This window comes from Tenrec ecaudatus, chromosome 9 (genome assembly GCF_050624435.1).
Source record: "Tenrec ecaudatus isolate mTenEca1 chromosome 9, mTenEca1.hap1, whole genome shotgun sequence".
Lineage (NCBI taxonomy): Eukaryota > Metazoa > Chordata > Mammalia > Afrosoricida > Tenrecidae > Tenrec > Tenrec ecaudatus.
This window is the reverse complement of record NC_134538.1, coordinates 162,893,261-162,916,710: the sequence shown is the minus strand read 5'-3', so window position 1 is coordinate 162,916,710 and position 23,450 is coordinate 162,893,261. Positions and strand designations below refer to the sequence as shown.

Below are 23,450 nucleotides of genomic sequence, written 5' to 3'. Positions count from 1 at the left end.
TAGTGAGGCGACGATGCAAGCTGTAGCAGTGATCACTACGTCAAAGGAGCTATCCTTTCCCCATAAAACATTATCCAGCTTCAGGATGGATCTCTCTGAGCAGATTCTCTCTGGATTCTCAGGGGAGACCATCTTCACTGCGTGTGGGATCTCTGGGCTTTCACGACACACACGGAGACTGCAGGGCCTGGTTTCTCCTTTTTAAACTAATTGCTGGTACTCAGTGAAGACAAAAAAGTGAAAACTGGTTTGTTTTTTTTGGTGGCATTACAGCTAGAAATGAAAAGCAGTTTGCCCATCTCTGATATCGCCCCTCCACACACCACAGCACTGTGAAAACAAGCCTCTGCTTTCCCATTACCAAAACGACTCACCAGGCAGCTCGGACGGAGAGCCGAGTGCTCTCCTCAACAGAGTGGGTGTACAGCAGGTGTGATCCAAGGATTGTAAATAATGAAATCTAAGACCAGAGGGGGGAACAGGATTAGAGCTTAAATTCCGAGCACCTGCTTGCCAGAAGGCTCCGGATGACAGTGGAAGCCCACAATCCATTTGCAGGGTCCCCAGGTGGATTAAAGGTCTCGTGAATTTCCTCCGACCACAGATCAGGAGTGTGAACAGCCTTGCTAGCCGACAGAGTGAGTTGGAAAGTGGAGTAATGTATATGCAGTTAAGTAGAAAATGCAATACCTTATCATTTGTTCTCTTTTTACCCATTTACAATCTAAATTTGTTCTAGTTTTTAATCATTTTCTGCTTTCTTTTCAATTGAGGATTTTCTCTGCTTCCCTCCCCCCACAAACCCATTTTCCTTTTATAATCTTTCTTTACATGACAGCAGGATCGGCGAATCCATAGAAACAGTACCTTGATCTTAGACAAAAGGCTGAGAAGTGATTGGAAACAGTACCTTGATTAATAACGAGGATTAGAAAGAAGAAAATATTCTAAAATTGATTGTGGTGAGGAGTCCACCGCTGTTTTAAAATGTGTTTAAACCACTGGATTGTATGATAGGTGAATTATGTTAATAAAACTGTTAAAAAGAAGAGTAGGGGTATGGGTTTGAGCCTGGGCTCTGCCAGCTGCCATCTGGGAGCCGCTGGACGGAACCTTTCATTTCCTCACTCACAGGACACCACTAACAGGGATGACCTCATAGCCAATCACGTGACGCAGCCTAGCAAAATCAACCCATGGGCCGAGCTGCCTGAGTCCAACAGCACCCCGTGAGGTCTCCATGCCGTGGTTGGCCTGGTTTTGCTTCTGAGCAGCCCTGGATGGATTCTCCCTCCATCTGCAACACCCAGAGCCTCGTGTAGAGAGAGAGATGACTTGGCTATCGTGCATCCCTAAAGAAAATGGGGTACTGAGGTCAGTTTCATGTCTTCACATCTGTCAGCATCTCAGGGGCCATAGGGACCTCCCTGCACAGACGCCGGGTCCCTCCTGCTCTTCGTCCGTTGAGCTCCCGGAGAAGGGAAGGTCAGCTGGTGTCCACGCAAACACGAGTGGGCCGACAGCTGTGCAGACAGGGGAATCCGTGAGGAAGTCCACACGTGGACACAAGGTCTGAGCAGCTCGGCAGCTTCCGTGGTTGCTGCTGCAGTGGTCCCCGGAGTCCACATCTCCAGGGAAGTAGAAGCGGAAGGAAGGAAGCCGCTTCTCCCATCAATCACGTCTCGTCCGTGCTGCTGTCAGCCGGAGAGGCCCTACAGGGCTGCAGGCGATAATGGGCCGGGCGTCCACCCTGCTGAACCTTGCGTCCAGGCTAACAGACACGGGAGGGCCCTGGCGTTTCTCCCCCACCCTCACCGCCTCTTCCTCACACCAAGGATGTCACGCCACCTTTTCCAGTTGTGCCCCAGTTACAGGCTGGTGACAAAGCCACACTCCAGAGCCCTTAACCAGGGGCCAGGACAGGGGAGGGCCCTATCACAGATCAGGGCACCCATGGTTCGGCAAACTAAACCATGCCAGGGGATTCTGGTGTTTGTTTTATTTGATTTTTTAAAATGAAAAACATTTTTAAAAGTTGTATTGAGCTGCAATTCACATGCCATACAATTCAGTGGTTCAACATAGTAAGAGTCGGTGTACAGTTGGCACCTCAAGCGGTTTGGGAACATTTTCTGCATTCTTATGCCCTCAGTTTCCCCCAACTCTCCTGCCATCATCCTAAGAAACTATTCATTCAGCTCCCGCTTCCAATAGATTTACCTTTCGCTGGAGATCATGTAGACGAAAACACTCAAGAGGAAAACAAAACGAACCCATTAACAAAAATCAAAATGAAACAGAGAAAAGACTCAATTGAAAAGAAAGCAGAAATAACAAAAACTGGAACCAATTTTAAATGGGTCAAAATGGAGAACACGTGATAGGTGTGACTTTTTAAATGAGCTATGTCTGCCTTAGTCCCCTTTCCAGTGCACGCAGTCCGACAGCGACGCAGCTGCCAGGCCCCTGGAGACGGTCAGAGGCGAGTCAGCGGAGGCTTAATCCACGTGGGGGCGCTACAAGGGGAGTTTGGTCTCTCGCTGGGCAGGTGGCGTTATTGTCCTTAGGTGCCAGCTCCGACCCACAGCCGCCCCGCGCACAGCAGAACGAAACACTGCCCGGCCCTGCGCCTCCTCACACTTGTTCCTGAGCCTGAGCCCATTGTTGCGGCCACCGTGTCCATCTGTCTTGTTGAGGGCCTTCCTCCCCTTCGCTGCCCTGCGCTTCACCAGGGATGGTGTCCTCCTCCAGGGGCTGATCTCTCTTAACAACAAAGTACATAAGAAGAAGTCTCGCCATCCTTGCATCTAAGGAGCACTCTGGCCGTACTTCTTCCAAGACAGATCTGTCTGTCCTTTCAGCAGTGCACAGTGCTTTCAATATTCTTCCCCAGCACCACCATTCAGATGTAGCGATTCTTCTTTGATCTTGCTTATTTGTGAGTACTGTTACGGACAGCCTTCAGCAAGCCCGGTGCTCAGGAGAAGTCAGTGGAACCGTGCTGACACTTGTTGGGGTACATCCCAGCGCATCTACGTGCCTCTCCTGCTCAGGAGAGATTTAGGTGATCCAAGGGTGGAGGCTAATGACCGGCTCCTAAGTTAGGAGGGAGTTCCAGAACTCTCTGTCTGTTGTTAATGTAATCATTGCACAAGCCCTGACAGATGGAAGGAAGCGGGTTGACCAGGATGGAGCTAGTGAGTTGGCTGCGTGAGGATGTCATGGCCTGAGTGTAGAGGCAGCTCCTCAGGAGGGTGTCCTCTGCTCCTGGCACCCATGCCGAGCAGCCATCTGCGGCAGGATGGTGCCACTCCATTCTGCAGGCAGCAGCCTGGAGGGACAGTGGCCCGGTGTTCTGTCTAATGACAGATTAGACATTTACATCTTGCTCAGCCACATTCCCCAGGTAACTGCCACCATCATTCCTACTCCGTCTCTCCACTGGGGGCAGGAGAGGGCATCTGCCATGGCTGGGAGGGAGGCAGGAGGCAGTGGACAAAAGTGGATACCTGACATGGCTGAGAGGAGACAGGAACGGGCACAGATGGGGGCATCTGCCGTGGCTGGGAAGAGACGGGAGGGGGAGGGTAAGAGGGGTGAACAGGTCTTGTCAGGGAGGGGTTCTCCATGCACAGCAGGGTTGGGGTCTGGGGGTACCTGCTTATGCCTTCCTGTGTGTTTGTCACTAGGATGGAGGTGGGAGGCAAGGGGCGGGCAAGCAAAGGCTGCCCACACATCTGCCCACCCCTTCTGAGCGAAGATGGCAGCCAAGTGCACTTTAGTGCCAAGACTAGGGACCTCGCCACCTCTGAGCCTCAGGTCTCTGCCCCTCCCCCTCCTCCAATACCTCGTGGAGTCTCCTTATCATTCCCTGGAGAACCCAGGCACCCCAGGCGGCTCTCCTTCAACACGAGGTTCCTGCTTGTTGTGGCAGGAGCCCTGCTGGCTTAGTGGCTTCTCCTTGATGAGCAGTTCAAAACGACCAGCTGCTCCAAAGAAAGACTTGGCTTTCTACTCCCCTAGACAGAGACCCACAGGGGCCGTTCTCCTCCGTCCTGCTTTCTACTCCCCTAGACAGAGACCCACAGGGGCCGTTCTCCTCCATCCTGCTTTCTACTCCCCTAGACAGAGACCCACAGAGGCAGTTCTCCTCTGTCCTGCTTTCTACTCCCCTAGACAGCGACCCACAGGGGCTGTTCTCCTCCATCCTGCTTTCTACTCCCCTAGACAGTGACCCACAGGGGCAGTTTTCCTTGGTCCTGTTTTCTACTCCCCTAGATCGATACTCACATGGGCAGTTCTCCTTGTTCTGCTTTCTACTCCCATAGATGGAAGCCCACAGGAGCACTTCTCCTTAACCCTCCTTTCTAATCCCAAAGACAGAAACCCACAGGGACAGTTCTCCTCGGTCCTGCTTTCTACTCCCATAGACAGAAGCCCACAATGGAAGTTCTCCTCGGTTCTTTCTACTCCCATAGACACAAAGCACCAGGGGCAGTTCTCCATCCTGAGTTCTGCTCCCATAGACAGAGACCCACAGGGGCAGTTCTCCTCTGTCCTATAGCGTCACCTCGATGGCAGTGAGCGTGGTTTTATTTTTGGTGGCACGTTGGTTAGAGTTGTCAGCGGCTTACTGGGAGGCTGGTGGTTGGCATCCACCATTACTACCTGGGAGACAGGTGTGGCCATCTGCCTCTTGGACACCCTTTGGGGTATTCTCTGTCCCCTAGGGTCACCATGGGTAGGAGTCACATGGCTGCGGTGGGCTCAGCTTGTCTCCCCAGGAAGGGGGGCCTCGCTGCAAGTACCGTCTCTGTGCTGTTCCGTTGTTAGGTAGGACAGCTACAAGCCCCAAAGCAGCCCAGTCCTGTTCATTCCCCCACCCACCTTCCCCTCCTCTCCCCTCCCCTGGGCTTGAAGAACAGGGTGCCCTGTGGCGTGACGGATCACAAGGCCAAGGCTTTCGGAAGCAGTTCGCTGGCCTAGTCCATCTTGCAGATTAGTAGCAGAGTACTCAGGCCTCTGTGCCGCCCAGTGACCCTCGAAGGACAGAAGTGGTCAGTGCGCATCAGCTCCGAGAGGGCAGGGATGGCTGAGTTGGGAACTGGCCCTGAAAGGTTGCGATGCAGTCATTCTCGCCTGTGACCCAGCAGCACATGCCTAACACCTGTAGGCAGCTGGTCCCGCTGGGGGCCGAGGGCTCTCACAAGAGAGGGCCGGGACACTGGGTGGGAGTCCCGGGACTTCTGAGAACCAGAGCTCCAGGGGCCTTCCTTTGTGCACATGGGAGTTGGTGGAGGCTGCGACCTAGGGAAGAGATCTCCTTTCACATGGAGACATAAGGAAAACCCGAGAGTAGCCAGGACAGGAGCTGGCTTCCGGGGAGGGGGGAGGACTGGCCAAGGGCTGTCCTTGAGTCCTTGACCCCAGTCCTGGATACACAGGTGGCCATGTGGACAGTGGTCTGTCTCCTCCACACCGGGCTCCCTGCCTAGTCCACACCAGCACCCTCTACTCTGCGGTGTCTCTGTCTAGGAGTTCAACTCTCAGCTCGGTCTTAGGTTCCCAGCACCCCCGGGGTGGTGGGGGTGCGGGAGACGCTCCAGAGAGGGTGGGGTGGGGAGTTATGGGTAATATCCCTAAACCCCAAGAGCGGTGTGTGCTTTGTGGTCCTGTGTTCCAGCTCGTTTCAGGGCTGTTGGTATTCTTTCCCAGCAGTCTCTGAGGGAAGACAGGCATTATGCAAATTTGGCATCAAGCGGCGCCTGCATATGACATCACCTCATTAGTCAGCAAGTGCCTTGGTAGCTTTGAGGGTCTCCTGTCATCAGCAATTCTCTGCTCCTCTTTTCTCCTCCGGGGGACAAACCTGCTGCCAAGCAGATGTGGGTCGAACACATCTGGCTGTCCACTGCGTGTCCTGTCTTTTCCGGCCATGGCCTTTGCTTCTCTCCCATCCTGCCCTCCCGTGTCCTCCAGCATCTGTGCGGAAAGCCCTTCCTCCCACTCAGCCCCTCACACTCTGGGTCAGTCAGCCCCTGCAGCTGGTGCCTGGCTGGCGGATGAGTCCATGGGCTCATGTGGCTCTTCAGCCTCCACAGACTTTGCCCCTGCGAGCATGGTCAGGGCGCAGTGGTTTCACATGCCAGGACTTATTCATTCTTCTGCTGAGCAAGGGTTTCTTCCTCTTCCCAGCTGCCTCGAAATGGAAGCCCCAGAAGAAGGAACCGCTCGGAATCGCCGTGCACACTCTCAGGGAGGGAGGAGGGGTCCCCCGGCAGCCCCCCGGGGAGGCACAGGCCAAGGTTTCTGTAAGAACAGCAGCCTCTCAGCCATGGGTTTTACCTTCCCCATAGCTGGATAAAAGTCCGATGTCGTTCTCTGTGGGCAGCGTTCCCAAGCCCTTGTCTTTCCCGAGCTTTGGAAAGGAACCCCGTTATCTGTGTGGGGTGATGGGGGCTGGTACATTCCCACCGAAATGCAGGCCTGGCAGGATGCCAAGAGATTGTTGCCCTGGTCTTGTGTTGTCATGCTGGGGTTCTGTGGGATTCTCTGTAGGGATTGGGAATAAGATCGTCCACAGAGCCTTTCCCGTCCAGGAAATCCAGGCCCTAGGCCCGCATGATGGCCCGGGCCCTGGTGTTGGGGTCATGAGCAGAGCTGAAGGCAAAGGCTGGGAGATGCAGGGGAGGAGAGACCCTTACGTGGCTGATGGTGGGACTGCCCAGTGGAGTCCAGGGAAGGGGACTCTGAGGCCCCAGGACTTTCTGAGTCGTAACTCTCAGAGCACTTGACACTCGGTACCCGTTTGCTTCCCGGCTTGAGGACGAGCTGAGCTGGGACCTCAGGACCCCAGGTAGGTGGCTCTCTCACAGTCAAGGGGCTGGCCTAAATTCAGCATCTTGGCTTCAGGGAAGGTGCTCGCTGAGGGGCCTGGGAGAAGGTCCTGGGCTCAGCTTCTCGGGAAGCCCCGATGTTCCTCCGTGTCTTATCAATCGTCACATCACATACCACCTCCACCCCCCCACCCCCCATCCCCAAACCCACTGCCATCTAGTTGCTTCCAACCCAGTGACTCCAAGTGCCTCAGGGTTTCCAAGGTGGTCATCCTTATTTACCTCTCTCTCACTCTCTCTCTCTTCCTTCTTTTTGGTGTGAAATAACCATTTGTGATCGTCATGGTTCTATGGGTGAAGTTCTTGTCTTGTTTGTAATGCTGTGAATTGGGTGAAGGCTTACAGAGCAAATCATCAGGCTTGCCTCCAAAACCTCTTACCTGTGTGTTTCCTCTCATCCACTGCAACACCTCAGCATGACCCCCTCCCCAGTCCCTCTTCCTCTCTGGTTTCCTGTTTCTGTCCCTCCTGTCCTCACCCTCTGAACTTTCTCCTGGGCTCAACTTGGTTCTTTCCACCTTAAAGACGGGCTGTTCTAAGAGGCATGGGCCTCACGAGGTTATGGTCATTCATGGTGTTGTTGTTAGGTGTCTCACTCACTGTGGCCCTGCACACAACAGGACGGGACTCTGCTCGGTCTGTGCCATCCCTACACAGGGTGTTGTGCTGGAGGCACTGTCACAGCCACGGGGTCAATCCGTCGGCCGAGGGTTTTTCTCTATTTCAGTGTCCCTCTACTTTACCAAGCACGATGTCATTGGTCTCTCCTGACAACATGTCTGGAGCATGAGCGACAATATTGTGTCACCTTCGATTCTAAGGCGCTTGCTGGCTGTACGTCTTCCAGAACATATTGGTTTGTTCTTCTGGAAGTCTCCATGAGTCTCTTTGACAGCACCATAATCTAAATACTCCAATTCTTCATTTTTCCTTATTCCATGTCCAACTTTCATACGCATACGAAGTGACTGAAAATACCATAGCTCGGGTTGCATGCACCTTCACCCTCCAAGGGCCATCTTTGCCCATAAACACCTCCAATGGGTCTTGTTCAATATGGATTTCAAGTCAATGTAAAGAATTGTTCCCTTGGTAGACCTGCCTGTTTTTCAGCTGGAAATTGAACCATGGGGTCAATTCAATTCCAGACCCGAAGAGTCACTAAGGGTTGTATATGGTCTTTGGGCTCCACCCATCTCTGTGAGACCCGGACACATGGTCTATAGGATGTGGATTTTACCCCACAGTCTTTGCGGGACCTTCCAGCATCAGCCCCTTCAGAGCAGACAGTAGTAGCCACCAGGCACCGTCTGGTTCTTCTGGTCTCAGGGTTGTGGAGACTGACGTCCCTGTGGTTCATTGGTCCATGGAGCTAACTGCTTCCAGGAAGCCGCCATCTTTTTGGAAGCAGCTGCCACATCTTTCCCCTGCTGGGTGGCTGGTGGTTTTGAACTGTGGTCCTTGAGGGGAGAAGCTGGGTACTTTAACCCCTGCACTGCCAAGGGATCCTTTCTGTATCTATGCTGCTCATTGTCATTCAGGAGGGCTGAGGTTTAGGACATGCCCTATACTATGAAGGCCTCATAAACATACCATGGGAAACCCAGCCTCCAAGGAGGGTGATACCCACAGGTCCGGGTGGAGGGCTCCAGGGCAGATTGCGAGGCCCATGGTGCAATCCGCACTGGGCAGCAAACATTTACCCTTTAAGAAATAATTTGCTTTTAACAGTTGTATTCACATACATATCATGTAGCCTACCACTCAGTGGTTTAAATACATTAAAAAGAGTTGCTTACTCATCATCAGAATTGATTTTAGAGCATTTTCTTCATTCTTAGACCCATTGTTATTAGCTCCCCTTTACTCCCTTTACCTCCCTTGCCATAATCCAAAGGAATTATTAATCTAATACCGTCTCTATAGATTTATTGATCTTGAATTTCACACAAAGAAAAGTATACAACCCTCCCCACCTCAAACAATAACAAAATAAAACAGAACCACCTCAATCCAAGTGAAAACAGATGATGATAGACACTAGAGCAGATTATAAATGGGTCTAAAGGGAAAACAAATGATAATATGTTAAATTCTAACCTCACTCCATCTGTAGTAATCCACTTTCCAGTGCACTCTGTCTGAGGACAGACTACTTAACTTCCTAGTCAATGGTTAGAGGGAGTTCAATGGAAGTTTAACCTGTGTGGAGGCTCTGCTCGTAGATTCTGGGATTTCATTGTCTCCATCACCTTCTGCAAACTGGGGCTCAGAATTTAAGCTGTACTACAATTCCCTCTGCTGACGTTGGATTTTCTTATTCACAGTCCTTGGATCACATGGGTTGGTGTGTTCCTTCCATGTGGACTTAGCTGACACCTCACCTAGGTGGTTGCCTGTTTTAGGAAAAGTTGTTAAGATCCCAGACAGCTTTCTGTCTGGTAGCTGGGCGCCCTCTGATTTCTTTATATCACTTTACTCTAGCATCCATATCTTCAGTGACCACTTGTGAAGACAAGCGTTGAGCAGGGTTGCATCTTAAGAACGAATTGATTAGGATTGTGATCAAAATCCATTCATATAGCTCAAGTTTATATGTGTCCCGATCCACTCTGGAGGCGGTATGATTAGCTCATTGAGAAATAAGCTAAGGAGCCGCCATGAGATCTTTAGTAGTAGTATCATTAGTCTAGCCAAAGGGATGGACCTAGAGCTCTACTGAGAAAAGGACACTATGCATGTACAGAAGAGATGTTTACCTAAAACACATGGGAAGCCACTTGTGCAGGTCAACGACGTCAGTGGGTTGAGTGTTTCGGAAAGCCGTGAGGGTGAACACAAGGCAAAGTCTGAGGAGCGCTCACTCAGCAGGCACAAGGCTGTCTCTAGCACTAGGACGTACCTCCAAAGTAAACACTAGCGTCCGCTTCTGGTTCCTCTCCCACACGGGCCCCAATGCCCTGAGGACTCCGCTCCTCACCACAGACGGAGCCTCTGCACCAGGTTCATTGTCTGACCCTGGCGCTGTGCCAAACCACCGCTCTGTCCCCTCCATGGTCCCTGTCCTCCTCTGAGATGAGCACTGTGCCTGGCGATGGTCTCTCTGGGTCCCACAGAGTTGGGGCTGTTGGAGGGCAGGGAGAGGGCCACTCAACCAGGTTCTGCCTGGGACTGACTTTGCATGGGGAAATTCATTAAGGAGGTGACAGATGCCGGAGACAGCCTTTGGTCTTCTGCGCTTTATGTGATTGCAGCCTCCGGAACGTGACCTGGGAGCAGAGCTGAAGCTTCTCTCTGAGACGCCTAAACCCTGTGTGCAGGGGAGAGTCAGGCACCCCATCTCAAGAAGGCGCCCAGATGAGATCCGTGCTAAGTCCTTCCTAATGTAACCGGAGGCACCTTCGTTGTTTCTGCACTTTCTCATTACAGATGGAATTGGCACTGCAGCGCAATGTTATTTTTATTTTCTCAAGGAGTTATATTCATAGGCCTTTCCCCTCCATTTCTAACCCCAATTACATCCTGCCTCCTCTGGATACCCTCTTCGCCCCTCTCCCGTGGAGCCATGCCCACACATATCTTATACGCTACTGAGCAGAAACAGGACACGATCAAGCACTGGGCTCCTTCCCCTCTCCACACACCGTCTGGTGCTTGGAAACAGACTCAAATGAACGTGGAGCCCCCTACAGGGAGACGGTCCACAGCGCCAGCACCTTCTGCGCAGAACGGAGGGCGGGCAGCCTGGCACTGGGCTGCCTCTGAAAAGGCCCTTCCCTCCTTTCCCCCTTCTCCTCCTGCGACCAGTGCCATCCTCACTAGGCCCTGACCCTGTCCCCTCCTGTGACCAGTGTCCATGCCCCCTGTCTCTTCCTCCCACTACAGAACCAAACCAGAGCTACTTGACTCTCCCAGTAGAAAACGACCCTTGCCGCAGAGAATGAGCAGCGGGTCTGCTGCCACGATTCGGTAGGACTCACGTGACCTGTGTGTCACAGAGAACCACGCTCCAGGGACGGATGCTTTAGGTCGATCACTGCCTTTCTTCCGAGGCCCTCTGGGTGGACTTGAACCTCTGGCCTTCTGTAGAGCCAATGAGTAAGTACACCTCTGCCCCGACGGCTCCTTGGTGTCCGGTGGCAGACACCTGGCCCCCTGGGGCTCTCTGCCCTTCCTCTCTTGGGGGCATCGCCCAGAAGAGCAGCAGCACAGGAGCCAGATCTGCACGCTCCTGGCCACACGGCCCGGTGGTGGTGGTTGCGGCTGCTTCTGTCGGAGGGTCTTCTCGAAAGATCAGAGCAGAAAGCCCGGGTGCTTCATTTCCACATCTGTCAGGAGCGGCGCAGGCAGCCTTTTGCAACCCTTTCTTATCTCATCCAACTGCGACCCGCACATTCTGTTGGAAGTTCCTTGCTGTTAAAAGCAGGAAAGTCAAGTGTTGGCACAAAGATAGGCCTGGCTTCATTTCTTGCACATCAAATGCTTTCGAATCTCATTCCAAACAAACTGTCAACGACACCCTAGTTTTTATAACAGACTTGTCAGGACCAAATGCGAGAGACCGAAATAAATAATGAAACCCAAAGCTAGCATTTCCAGGAGCTGCGACTGGGCCGCTTCGAGCCATCGCTGGGCTCAGGGCTTGATGAAACTGCTCCGCCTCACCGTCAGTTATGCTGACGGCTCCAGCAGCACCGCCGAGGAGAAGGCGTGGACTCCCTGCAGCTTCCCGGCCATCGGCTCACCAGTGGGCCCTGTTTCCCTTCGGTTCTGGTTCCTCTCCCCTTGTTTGTAGTGTGGGGGAGAGAACACGTGGGGTCTGCAGTCCCAGCGGACGGACGTGGCTGAGAGGACCGCGTGGCCACAGACACAGCGACACAGCGTGGCGTTCACCATGGCAGGGTATCCCTGCCACGTTTGCTCCCTGGCTTTGGGCGAGGGAATGAATCCTCCCCAAGTGAAGTGTCTTCCAAATGGGATTCACGCTACGGAATGACGAGCCTCGTGCTGACTGAACAGACCCCTCTCCAGCCATGCCCCGGGAGCACTGGGTGCACAGCGAGGATCTCCATTTATAACACAACCTGACTGGGGACCATGCTAGGGAAGCGTTGTCCATCCCACTGGGCCGCGGCTGTGGTGTGCCGGTGAGGAGACCCAGCTCCGGGAGAGCCCTGTGACGGGGCGGGACTGCCCCCGGATCTGCACGGCGACCACGCTGACTGAAGCAGACGGCCCCATCTGTAGCCTGAGGAGCGGATGCTGGGTTCGAACCGCCAGCCTTTCTCAGGAGCCGAGTGCTGTAACCACTGGACCACCAGGGCTCTGGGCAATAGGTCAAAATAGACATTTATAAAGGTCACACACTTCTTTGGAAAAGGAAAGTTTGTTTTTGTTTTCACCTGCTCCTTGGGTGAGAAACTTAGCAATTTGCTCCTGTGAAGTCTACATATAACTGCAGACGCTGCCTGAACCAGTCCCAAGGCGCCACTGCGAGTCAGTGACCGTCGTGGCTGCTGTCAGGGCGGTCCAGTTGGTTCCGACTCACCGCGACTGATGTGCATGAGAAGTAAACGCTGCCTGGTCCCGGGCCATCCTCACACTGGTGTCCGCACCCAACTCTGCTACCGCTGTGTCCACCTGTGTTGTTGAGGCCCCCAATTTGTCACGGCCTGTCCCCTTGAGTCGGTGGGTGCGGCTGTGTCTGCTCACGTGGAGCCATGCCCCACCAGCAGATGAAGACCCCGAGGCGGTGGTGCAGCCACGTCACGACGGGGGACTCTGCTTGGAGGAGGGAGATTTGTTGCAGTTCCGTGTACAGCGTCTTCTGACCCGAGGGGCTCACCTTCTGGCCCGCTGTCCGACAACGTGCCGCTGCTGTGTGTCTCAGGCAGGAATCGAACCGCTCGGGAAGCCAGCCTTTGAAACGAGACGCAGGTCTTATTTTGTTCGTGCACAAATTGGGTCACTTTGACTTTACATTCCCGAATTTCTGCTACTGCAGTCTCTATAGGAGAAGGGGCCTCCTTTCTCTCCCTCCGAGTGGCTGGTGGGCACGACCCAGTGACCTGGTAGTTAGCAGCCAAAAGCTGACCTCCTTCTGGGGTCTTCAGTAATGACAGAGTAACGGCTACTTCCCTCCAGCCAGGCAGCAATGACATCGCGTCAGGAAGAGTCTCTGCTTCGGCAAGGCCTCACCACGCTGGAGACCCCACGGCGCTGTTCTACTCTGCTCTACAGGGTTGTTGTTGTTGTTGTTGTTAATATATTTTTCCTATAGGGTTGCTGTTAAGAACCGTGGATTTGGGGATGTCTTCGTCCTTGCTGTATTTCCATAGCACCCAGCAGATTATTTGGGGTCTAGTGTACTTCCTGCAGCTCAGGACTGCAGGAACACCTGGGCCATCTGCTCCTGTGATCACCGCAGGCCAGGGAACCCGATGGGGGCAGTTCTACCCTGCCATGGGGGTGAGGGTCCCCGGGAGTCAACACGGACTCAAGGGCACCCCACAACGTAGGAAAGCTCGGATTCTTTTACTCAGTATCTTCTCTGTGAGATAGGGTTTCAACATAATTAACAAAATCTCGTCCGTGAGCTTTGTCCTCATTTTATACTGCCAGTGAAGTAGATGATTTTAAAATGATGTACAATGTGAATGATTTGATGTCAGGTAGAAAAAGACTAAACAGGCAATGGATTCAACTTGTAAAAAAAATATGGGGGAGACACATGCATTATATGTAGGGGAAAGCCACAAAGAAACATTCATGGAGAAATGTGGTAGAATTGCCAGTGCTCTTCCCTTCAGATCCCTTACATTTGATCACACGGCTGGCCATCTCAGGAACAGTGGAAGCATCTGTCGCTCTATTAAGCCAATCTTTATAGAGGACATGTGATGAGCCCTCCGCTCCCCTCTTCCTTTCCCAGAGCCGAAGAAAGATGAGTGATGGGGCTGCGAGGACCATTTAAACTTCGTTTTTAAATCTTTAGAACCGGCTAGTGGCCACATGCTCATTTGCACCATCTTTATGACAAGCTACAGCACAACTAAAAAGACAAGGTTCTCTGGCTGTCAGAGCACTCAAGTCTAGCCGGTGAGGCGCCGTCCCACACACGCCGCACACACTAGAGACCCCGCGACGTCCAAGGGACAGTTTGCTCCAGGGTCATTTCTAAGGTGCCATCATTCTCATGTCAGATCTTCGTTGAAAGAAGACTTTCAATAGGGTACTGGACTGGCACAAAACCTAAGAAAACGTGTGGCCAGCTTCTCTGCCAAGGGAGCAAACCTCCAAGTCATAATTCTCATGCTAGCATGGCATTCCTGCTCTCTCTGATTCCTCCTGGGATAAGACGCGATTGGAATCCGGCTTTCAGAATCAGAGGCTCTGGTTTCTCACCAGAAGAACATAAAGAAACGATTTCCCAAACTCACCCACTTCTCCCTCATCATTATTTTCATCATCAAAAAGCTCAGCGACACAGGGAACTCAGAAAATAAGATGCAGAAAGAAAAACCCTCTGCGTCGTGTTTAGAAGGCGAATGCACGTCCAAGCCTTGCCTCACAGCTCAGTGTGACTTGGGGACAGAGTCCAGGAGGGGCAATAAGGAAGTGTCAACAGCTGCTGCTCCGTGGGAGGGAGATGAGGTACCTTCTCCCCAAAGCCTGGGGAACCCGGGGTCTGTGCTAGTCTCTGCTGCAGGGCTGCCATGCATCGAAGTCTACTGGAAGCAGTGGGCTTGGGTGCACTAACGGTGAGTGCATGAGCCATCAGAACGGAACGGACCAGTACCTGCCTTGCGGTGTCCCGTGGCAAGGCGCACTACTCATGGGTGGAGAGTCAGTAATGGAGGAAGCAGGTCCACGGTGGGACGGGAGAAGAGAGAGGCAGTGGTGGACCTGCTGCCTGGCTCCGTCCTCTCCAGGTGTCATTGGGCCCCCTGCTCCCTGTGTTATCACACTCGCTTGGCGTGTCAGAAAGAAAGGGTTACAGTAAGACTCAAATGTAGATTCAACTTCCTCATTCCCACACCGGTGTCACGAGATTACTGACCTCTCAGACTGCTGTTGTCAAGGGAAGACCATGGGGTCTGCTTGGGGCAAGTTTGAAAGTTAAATGAGTCAAAATACAAGGGTGTCCCCCCCAAAAAACCCAGACAAAGCTCCACTGGGCCGAACAGAGCTTTCACAGTGTGCTTTTTTCCTGCTAGGCGGGGATGTAGCAACTCGCTCTGTTAGTGCACCCAGTGGCATCGCCTGGAAGGTTCTCTCTGGTCACAGTGAATTTTCTCACAAAAGCACTTTCACTTGAACCTTGTCTTTTGTGAAGGCCGATTTAAGAGAACAGTGTGTGGCTGTGAATTTTGTTTCCTGCTCAGGAAAAATGCTGCAGAAACTGTTGTCATGTTTGAACACAGCTTACAAAGAACAGTGCTACAGGAAAAACTCAAGTGTACAAGTGGTTTTCTTGTTTCAAAAAGGTGAAATGTCGATTGATGATAAACTTTGTTCTGGACGTCCGTCAACTTTCCAAATGGTCGAAAATGTTGACTCGTGGTGCATTTGGGGTTTGTTCCACCACAGTCAGAATGTTAATCAATCTTTCTATTTTGAGGTTCTGAAGACTGCGTAACAGTGTGTGGCAAAAAAGGCCTGATGTGTGGCAGCCTTTGGGGGACTGGTTTTGCCACCAAGACAATGCACCTGCTCGCAGCCATCTCGGTGCCCCAGTTTTGGTAAAGAACCAGCATGACTCTCTGGCCCCAGGCACCTTACTCGCCTCACCTTGCTCCATGAGACGTGTTTTTGTTTCCATGAATGAAGACAGACATGAAAAGACAGTGATTGGATGACGTAGAAGAGGCGAAGAAAAAATGAGGGCGGCGTTGTCAGCCATCCAAAGGTGAGTTTAAAAAAATGTTTCCAAGAATGGAATCACAGATTTGACAAATGTATGAAGTGTAATAGAGAGTACTTTGGAGGTGATAGGTTGTTTTGTAAAAATAAATTAAATACATAGCTTTGAAAAGCTTTTTTGGGGGGAGTGTCTACCCCCTAGTAGTTAGAATTGAGGAAAGTCTCTACCTCCCTCCTTATCACAGATGGGTTTCCTTCACCAGGAGATTCCTAAGCCCTGGATCCCTTCTGGAATCTATCCCGTTCCCTTTCTGTTTCTTTTCCTCAGCCCTGTGCTCTCTACGGCCGCCTCCTCCCTTTACAGGTACACTCCCGAGTTTCTCCTTCTTAAAAGCAGACAGGTCACACCCACCTGGACTCAGCTCCTCTCTCTCAGTGATCTTGGCTCTCATGAGTGACTGATGCAGACCCTTTGTCTCCTCTCCTCTCTCACCAGCCCTCCTTGCTGCCCCTTCCATTGCCTGGAGGCCACATGGTGGGGTCAATAACTGTCCCTCCCACAAAGCTGCCCTCCCAGCACCCTGGAGTCCAGCCACTGAGCTCAGGACATCAGAGCTATGGAAGGAGAGCCAGGGTGTGTGTGCGATGCTTAGCGTGACCCCAACTCCATAGCAGCTAGCCACACCAACACCAGCGGATGGGACCCCCGAGCTGCTGCATCAGAGCCTCCGAGAGAGCCCCCGGCCACCGTTGCCCCCAGGAGCACAGTGCAACCACTGCGTGCTTCGGAGACCCGCCTCCCTGCCCGCCAGAGCTCACTAGACTTGATTTTCTTATTTCTCCCTTTTCGTTATTGCTCTCTCTCGGGCTTGTCCAATTAAATTTACTCTCCAGTTCTCAGAAGGCGATGGAATACAATGATTAATTAGATCCCACGATTAAGCTTTTGATTAATATACTGACTACTCCCGATAAATCTCATTTACTGAAAATGTTCATCTCCAGTTGCAATGAGGCAGTTTTTTTTCTTTCCCTTTTTTAGATGCCATTCCAAGAGTTAAAGTTCACAGCTTCCTGCCATGCATAGCACTCACTCAGAGAATTCAATCTTTGGCAAACTGCGCCCACGTTTAGACGGACGGGCTGAAAATGGGTTATCTGTTACCCAGCCCGGGCCTTGCTTTCTTTCTTCAGGATGCCACTGAATCACGGCTTAGTGTCATCAAAGTATATTGAATTTTACACAGCTTACTTTAAAGCCCAAAATTGTGAACATAACTCCTTTTCAATAGATACAAAATCTAATAGTCAACTACCCAGAAGGACAGATAATTTATATTGCTCCTTCACCAAAAGAAACAATAAAACCGTGACTTAGGAGAATTAGGCTACCTCGAGGAATTAAAACAAATGAGAATCTGGAGCCAACAACCACACTAAATAGAGTCAGAAAAACAGAGAAAATCGATCTCCTAGCCCTACAATTAAATAAATCTTTATAAATGTAGGGGTAAATACCGCGCGGAAAATTACCAGATAGCAAGCACAATGTGATTTATACAATAAGCGTATGAGGGCAGGGCACTCAAGGCATGCGGATGCGCATCTTAAAAGCCAGCTAGTAGGTGTCCAGACAGGGAGAGGCACTGGCCGTCCAAAGCACCCTGTTGCTGATGGGGTCTTACCCCAGTGGCTCTAATGACGCTTCCTCAGACCCACTTCTTGAGGCGCTCATTTCAAACGCGGGGTCCCCTGTGTCGTGGTGCCTACCTTTTACAAGTGCGGATGTGGCTGATCATTTGCATGTGGAGCGCAGAGGCTCAGGACAAGCTGGCCTGCCGCGGCGTGGGGCAGCCATGCGAGGCAGGTCTTTACTGCGAGGTAGAACGAGTTCTTTCATTTTCAAATGGGCATGCCCTACCATATGGAATAAGGCACATTTTATTAGTTTCTATGCCTTTGATCAAGTCAAGTACGGAAGACTTGATAGTCACGTTTCCAGAACAGACGGACAAACCACACTTTTCAGACTTTAAAATTGATTGCATTTCATAGCAGAGAGAGAGAGAGAGAGAGAGAGAGAGAGAGAGAGAGAGAGAGAGAGAGAGAGAGAGAGAGAGAGAGCTAGCTTGCCGACTGATAATGGCCTGGCTGATCTGTGTAGAAGTCGAGAGGAGTCGGCGGTGTGAAATCCCACATTTCTTAGTTATTGGCACAGCACACCCAAATATTGATCAAATTAAAACAAGTTCCCCACGCACACAAAAACCCATGCTCAGAAGGAATATTAGAAACCAGACATCCCCACACGAACTCTTGAGGGCGAGGCTCTCTGCCGTTCAATAGAAGCACACAGCTATTATAGAATCATTTAATACTTGTTTTAATTGTATTCAGACAGATGCCACCAGCACCACCACAGAAGGCCCCGTATAACTCAGTCTTAGTTACGCGTGAGGAAATGGATATTTGGAACGGGGCATTAACACACACGCACACGCACACCAATCACAGCAAACACGAGCTTTAAACACTGCAGATTAAAGACTTTTAATCAAATGTGTGCCTTCTTGTTTTGGTGGCACCAAACACAAGGCTACAGGAAGCTTGGGTCCATCCACCGCTGCCCCATCCTGTACATCAGTTGCCCCCCAGATCAGTTCTCCGGGCAGACAGAAGGCTGGCTCATGGAAACGGACTCAGAGAACTAGGCGGGAATGCATTTTACAGCATTCAGAAACCAACCTATCAATGGATCAGAAATGCAATCTGGAGACGTGACTTTAGTTAGAGAAGCAGGTAATTATCTGTCGTCTTGTTTCAATGGGCCAGAAAAGCCCTCAAATTCATTCCCAGCTTCTCCTACACCAGGGCCTGGCATCTCAAATCCCCACAGGACGCCTTCGTACCAATAGCAAAATTGAGTTTCTCCAGAGGTCCCCACGGGAATATAGAACCCACCACAGTTAACTCCATGCCCCCCCCACCTCATGCTCAAAGCACTCAGACCCATGTCCATGGAGTGCATCCAACACACACACACACACACACACACACACACACACCCTCTGCATAAGCACAAAACCTGGAGATGCTGAGAGCCAGACAGCTGCTGGCTGAACCTTCCAGACTTCCTCCTCGCAAAACAAGCTCATTACCAGGCTTTGCTTATTTGCAACCATCTGCCGGTGGGCCTGGCAGGGCTGGAACACAGAGCCTGCTTGTGCACCTGGTGGGGCCGTCCTGGTCACGGGCATGCGGTCCCCAGCTGCAACTGCCATTGCACATGGCGCGGGGCACATGGCTCGGCCTCGCCTACCTGGGGTGTTGAGCAGCCGTGACATCCTGCAGACGTAGGAGACGTGCTGCTCGCAGTACTCGGCACTGCTGGTGATGGCGCTGATCTGGTCCAGCGAGGCGCTGTACACCAGCCGGGTCACGGAGAACCGCTCAGGCGTGTGGCCGACCACCGCTGTCTGCATCTGTAGGTCGTGGGACACGATGGTCCACACCTTGTCCTCTGTGGGGAGAGTGGGGATAGCAGTGTCAGGATACAAACACACCTTTACCTGCCAGGCGGCTAAGGAGTGACATGCTTCCAGGGGTGCCCTGGCAGCCCTGCCCCGCCTTGCCTCAGCCCTGAGCTCTCCATGTACAGACAGAAAGGGGAGAGCGCTCTTCCTGAAAGCAAGCCCAGACATCCTGAAGATAAAGACGGAAGCAAACCAAGGGACAGTCGGTGTCTGGCTGAGGCCGGGAGAGGGGTTGCTTCCCCCACCGACTCCTTCCCATGGGAGTTGTGCTCCCTGAGCCTTGCCTGCTGGGGCTCACGGTGTGCTCTTACTAGACATGCGTCTGCGTACCCCCAACCAATGCTCTCTGCACCGTGGCCTTTCAGGGACACGGAGGCCCTGCACCGTGTTAGCAGATGCTCAGCATGTGGTGGATGGGGCAGCACAGAGCAGGGAGGCAGGTGTGCTGGACCTGGGCTCAGGAGCAGGTGATGACCCAGGCCGAGCAGCTTCCACTGAGTTGATCCTGCCTCCAATCCACCCCTGTGCTCAGGATGTTCCTGGGGCTTCAGGGCCGACCTCACAGTGGCAGACTGACCCCCTGTCTTCCGAGGCCCCATGGGGGGTGGGGGGGGGTTGACTGCTGACCTTCAGTTAGGTACTGTCCTGGATTGAATTGTGTCTCCCACAGGTGTGTTAGCTTGGCAGGGCCAGGACCCTCAGGGTGCAGCAGTTGTGTGATGATGCAGTCACCCCATGATGTCATCTGAGGTGATCAACCAATCAGGTATAAGGGGTTACTCAGTCACCTCCCAGGCCCAATGCCAGGGGAGGTTTCCTGCAGTGTTACCCGTAACACCTTTCGTTCTACCTGGGAGAGGGACCTCAGAACCACCAAGAAAGAAGAGCATCTCTGCGCCGAGAACCATCTAGACCCAGGAGAAGGCAGAGTCCCAAGACCCAAGGAGAGCTCCCAGGAATGCCGGGCCCACTGAAGTTGAAGGGAAGCAAGAGCCAAGCCTCCTGGGGCTGGTGCCCCGAGTTCAGGTGTCCAGCCTCCTCGGCTGTGAGAGAATGGAGTTTGCTGGACTGTCCATGTGTGGGATTCCTGCAACGGGAGTTCGAGGAAACTAAGGCAGAACCAGGGCTTTCAGATCTATGACCACCCACAGACATCCAGTGGAATCCCTCGCATAGCACCCCCATGTGTCAGGGTAACCCTGCTCCCTGGGTCTCTTGACGGGAGTAGAGAGCTCCCTCTTTCTCCCGGGCAGACCCACGTGGCTGAACTACAGCTCTGCACTAAGCATCCTGAAGGACTCCAGTTGGATGATTTCACAATGTGCACCTTGGTCCTGGGATGTCCACTGAAGAAGCCACAAAGCAAGGACCAAACCCAGTCCCAAGTGAGACCACTGGGTACCACTTCCCATCAGGATGATTCAGGGTTTCCTGGAGGAGGAGCTGATGCCCAAGGTGAGCACAGAACACGCCCCACAGAGACAGATCAGCTTCCGGGGAGAATGAGGCCGGGCCAACTGGAATAGGCGCCCATCGGCCAAAGAGAGGACGATTTGGACAAGGACGAGAATGCCTTCAATGGGTTAAAACACATGGGGGATCTAGAATGCCCTGCATTTAGGAGCAGACGTGTCCACCCTCTGGAAGTATCTGTCACAGAAGGGACACCTCACTCATGCTGAGGCTGTCCCTGAGTCCCAGCTGGACACAGGGCTCTGAAGGCAGTATTAGGCAAGAAGGAGGCCCCGGGGTGGGTTGCTATGGGGTCACGCTGTTCCTGGAGATGGGACGGGTGGGAGGGAGGGAGCTGTCTGCCCCCACTGCCCAGGATCGTGAAAGCCAGCACGTCATTGAGTCATCCATCACTTCCCAACACAGATCTGACAGTGAGCTAATTGTCATTTACATCCAGACCTCTGCATTTCCCCCACCTAATTAAACCTCTGCTCATCGGATTAGGTCTCTCTCCTGCCATCAGCCTGTGGCATAGTCGAAAGCTCTCGGGCGTCCGTCCAGTGGCTGCAAAGGGCTCCTCCCCTTTGTCAGAGTGCCCACAAGAGCGGGACCCAGGACTCTGCCAGTGCACCTGACTTGACCTGACCCGACCCTACCTGACCCCTCCTGTCCTCGAATCGGGATGACCCATGTGCAGCAGAGGACCCTTCACCTGGTCCCGTGCCTTCTCTCTGACCCTGGGCAGATTCGCTCCACTGTGACAGACACCATTTATTTGGGGTGTCTATGGCGTAGTGGTTATGCATTGGGCTGCGATCCAAAAGATCAGCAGTTTGAAACCACCAGCCACTCTGAGGGACAAGGCTGGGGCTTCCTACTCCCATAAAGAGTGAGTCTCAAGCCTGTCTTGTAGGACCGTGATGAGTCAGCACTGAGTTCCTGGCAGTGAGCTCCACGGAGAGCCCTGTCCCTGAAGAAGGACATCAGGCGTGGCGAGGCGGGGGTCACTGTAATAGAGGAAGGCCCCTGAGGAGAAGGGCCCACACCGTGGCTACAACACTGGGCTCATGTGGAGCCGTTGTGCAATGAGCCCGAGCCCACAGGACAACATTAGCAGCAGCAGGGAGCCCGCAGCCTCTGGAGCTAAGCCAATAAATCGATCCGGTGCACCTGCAAGCCTCGCTGTAGTCTTATGAACCGTAGCCAATTTGGGGGGCTTATAACCCTCCAAGGACTGGCCTCCTCGTTCATCAACCAATGGACACCAGCGGCACGCAAGCTCTGCGCCAGGATCTCTCGCTCTACGCTGGAGCCCGGCAGAGAGCCGATGCCACTAGCTCAGAAAGGCAGTCCTTCGGGAGTGTCTGGCCAAGGGGACACATCTTCCACGTGCTCTGTGAACCAGCCAGTTGCCAGCAAGGCATAGCTTTGAACTCTCTTCATTTGCCGATTGAGAAGCCGGGTCCTGGAGGATGCTAAGAGGCAGGGCCCTTGGTCTGCTTGTTCTGCCTGCCTGCCCTTTGCCCTCCAGACCCCCACCCAGGGGTTCCCTCACCCTGTGCTGCTCTGAGCGACCCCCAGTGCACCCCCCCAGGTCTACCCTGACTCCTAGTGAGCCTGGAGGACAGAGGAAAGCTACCGTAGGGGTTCTGAGATTGTATCTATGCATGAGCATAAGAAGCCTCCTCTAGCTCGCTCTCTCTCTCTCTCTCTCTCTCTCTCTCTCTCTCTCTCTCTCTCTCTCACTCACTCACTCACTCACTGGTGGTTTTGAACTGCTGACCACACGGTTCACAGCCCCACATGTTGCTCACTACGCCAGCAGGGTTCCTGCCCCAGACTGAAGCAGAGTGTGAACATGCCTGGGGAATGAGACATTCTGGACATGGCTTGCTGCAATGTCTCCCTGGCGTCTGCCTGCGACCAGGCTGGGCAGAGTGGCACATGAGGAGAAAGGTCCTGGGGCCTGGCACGTGTCATCATGCATCATTGGGCACACGGCTACAGCCCCAGGTCAAGACTCAGCTGTGGGTGCTGTGCACAGGCAGGGCTCTGGGGTCCCAAGAGGACGACAAGCCTCCCTGTCCTCAGGAGCTGGCAGTCTGATAAGGTGAATAAGCACGAAGCACTGCGTCCCCCATCACAGACAGGTGCCACCTTGGCTGGGGGCTGTGCAGCGAGCAAGCTGGGGAGCCCGGAGAGACCTGGTATTGGTAGGGTGCCATTGAGTCTGTTCCGACCCACAGTGACCTGAGGCACAAGCGATCCACCTACCGCCCGGCCCTGCACCATCCTCTCAAGTGGTCCTCGGCCTGAGCCCAGCGTGTGAACTACAGAATGAAACACTGCCCGGCCCTGCGCCATCCTCTCAAGTGGTCCCCTGCCTGAGCCCAGCGTTGCAGCCGCTGGGTCGGTCCATCTCGTCAAGGGCCTTTCTGTTTCTCACCACCCCTCCACTGTACCAAGCACGACGCCCTTCTCCAGGGACTGGACTCTCCTGACCACATGACCAAAGTATGAAGATGAAGTCTCACCATCCTTGCCTCTAAGGGACACACTGGCCGTACTTCTACCAGTACCCTGGTAGATGTTACATTTGCCCCAAATCTGGCAGGCAGGGAAGAGCCACAGAAGGAGGGGCCGGTGGAAGGGGCACTTGAGCTCTGATAACACGGGAGGCTCAAGGGGATGCTGCCAACAACAA

The 23,450-nt window shown here is 53.0% G+C and overlaps 1 protein-coding gene across 1 annotated transcript in view; it reads right to left on the bottom strand.

Annotated features, from left to right (window-relative positions):
• The window catches only part of CNTNAP2 (contactin associated protein 2), a 973,876-nt gene that overhangs the window by 294,589 nt on the left and 655,837 nt on the right, over window positions 1-23,450 (bottom strand). The window contains exon 13 of the mRNA XM_075557443.1: window positions 19,078-19,278. Within this exon, the coding sequence (XP_075413558.1) occupies window positions 19,078-19,278 (201 nt within the window). The remainder of the gene's footprint in view (window positions 1-19,077; window positions 19,279-23,450) is intronic.